Consider the following 2348-nt stretch of genomic DNA (forward strand, 5'->3'; position numbering starts at 1 on the left):
GCGCTACCTCTCCTTCTCCGTGATAATATTTGTCAGCAATTCCACGGCTTTTTCTCAGAAAGCCAAGTAGATCTCCACAGTGCAAGTATTCCATGATCAAAATTGGGTGTACTGTGTGGTAAAGATAGATGGTCGTTCACCGTTATGTATTTATTATCGCAAGCTAAAGCTCGGCCTCATCACCGGAAAGCAATAACAACAACAACAACAACAACAACAACAACAATCATCATCATCATCATCATCATGATAATAATAAATAATAATAATAATAATAATAATAAATCACCAAAAAATTCTACAGTTTAAGACAATGAAACACACATTCTTTTTTTTCAGTCCAGGAACTGTTGCCTAGACACTGTCCGCAGCAAGTTTCAAAACAAATTGTAAACTGGAAAGCTATTCAATACAACAGATAATAATAGACTGATTCCATGGAGAGATCCAAGGACCAAGTCCACAGCTGGGGTCATACATGGACCTGGGGTCTATGTTTTGAAAACGTCCTTGTTATCAATGTTCTTTTGTTCCAGTGGTTGGCACATTATAAAAAGGTAGCAGTGAAGTCACTCCTGGTGATTTAGTCTGGAATACCAAAATAACTTATCTTTGTTTGTCAAGAGACCCAATCAATGGCTGCAGAAAATAGCACGGTTTTCGTAAGTTGACATTTGAGGTTAGTACCACTTGTAAAATATCAATATTAATAATTATTATCAGTCCTTAAAAACCGTAGTATTATCCATTCTGGCCAAACCCGGCTGAGATCTGGGAAGACAAAATTGTTAATAGAATTAAAAAAAAAGTGCATAAAAACAGAAACAAAATGGCTCCTTACTCTGGGTGGTAACGCAGCCAATAAACTCTACGACATTTGGCAGGGGGCTGTCAGCAAGAGCTTTTCCTAAACCAATTTCTCTCATAAGCGCCTTTCGCCCTTCCTCCGCTGAAGTTGCTGCAATCATAAATTAGATCAAAATGCCATAAAAAAGGAAGTTCCCTAGATAGGTACAGCTCAATATTCGGCTGATTGGTGTATGTGTAATGTCGCGGTTGGATTGAAGCAAGCATGGAACAAAGGCTAATGCATGAGGATAATTACAGCATCAAATCCTCTTCCTCATGCACACGTCTCCCTGAGAAGCTTGATTTAGTGCAGACCTAGGAACACTGCCCTTGCTGTGTTTCAACAAACTAACATTAGCTTTGTGTGCTAATTTTTATTGTATTCATCACTTATCACACATCTGAAAAAAAAAGTGTATAAATAGACATATTTTTATCGAAAATATTTCCCGTACAGGAAATTAAGGAACTCGTCCTATTTCGGTCACAGTTCATTCTAGTGTCCAACCATTCCCGTGGATTTATAAATGCTCAAGCTTTGTGTACTGAGTAAAAACTACTTTAGGTGTCAAAAATGTTCATTTCTGGGGCATTACTAAACCACGAAACAGCGAAACACCGAGACAGCGAAACGAAACACCATGTATGACGCAACCATACATTGAATACTAACCGACAGAAGCTGGATTTGAGATTAAATATCGCTTTAGGCGTAATGGGCCTAAAAAGTGTTTGCTCCTAATCTAATCTCATCTTAATGTGAATCCGAATCTTAATCTCAATGATTAAGAGCAAGAACGATATTGAAACTCGAAATGCAACCTTTGCCGGTTAGTACTCAATGTATGGTGCGGTCATAGATGCTGTTTCGGTTTTTCGTTTCGCTGTTTGTTGGTTTAGTAATGTCCTCACTCACTTTGTGTCAAAATCGATCATAATTTATAACAATGGATTTGCTAAAGGACAGCCACACACATTCACATATATATGTATATAAATTCTCGAATTTGATTTGATTGTAATTCAGAGAGGACTCAACTCTGAGAGGAGCATTAACAATAATAATAATAAACTGGTTCAGGACTTCAGAGGTAGTTCATCTTTTCATTACTACAGCTCTCTTTCGTATGGCCAAAATATGACCACACTCATCAGGTAATATCAACGATTGACCGTTAAGTTACAGAAACTGGCTATAAAAGCGGGATTACATTTGCTATGAGACATAAAAACACAGCGTTATTGTATCACAAATCGTGTGATTGCTTTTTATAATTTGGGAGATAATATTACTTATTATAAAGTTCTTGAGGAGGTTTTGTTTCTGTGGGGGCATGAACTTAATAACTCATTTCTCTTGCAGAGATTCTTTTTGCACATGGTTGTAAAATTTTCAAAAAGACATAAATTACATTTTTTTTAGAAATTTTGTTGTAAGGTTTGCATTGTTTGATGGTTTTCCACTTCAGGCTGAAAGGCTTGTTGTTGTCTTTGAGTAT

The 2348-nt window shown here is 36.8% G+C and overlaps 1 protein-coding gene across 1 annotated transcript in view; it reads right to left on the bottom strand.

Annotated features, from left to right (window-relative positions):
- The window catches only part of LOC137988653 (tyrosine kinase receptor Cad96Ca-like), a 39842-nt gene extending 38887 nt beyond the window's left edge, over window positions 1–955 (bottom strand). The window contains exons 1-2 of the mRNA XM_068834632.1: window positions 842–955; window positions 1–111 (exon numbers count right to left, since the gene is read on the bottom strand). The exon at window positions 1–111 is cut by the window's left edge and continues 74 nt beyond it. Of these exons, the coding sequence (XP_068690733.1) occupies window positions 1–111; window positions 842–926 (196 nt within the window). The 5' untranslated portion in view covers window positions 927–955. The remainder of the gene's footprint in view (window positions 112–841) is intronic.
- Window positions 956–2348: the final 1393 nt, after the last annotated feature.

The sequence above is a fragment of the Montipora foliosa genome, unplaced genomic scaffold, assembly GCF_036669935.1.
Source record: "Montipora foliosa isolate CH-2021 unplaced genomic scaffold, ASM3666993v2 scaffold_425, whole genome shotgun sequence".
NCBI classification, from domain to species: domain Eukaryota; kingdom Metazoa; phylum Cnidaria; class Anthozoa; order Scleractinia; family Acroporidae; genus Montipora; species Montipora foliosa.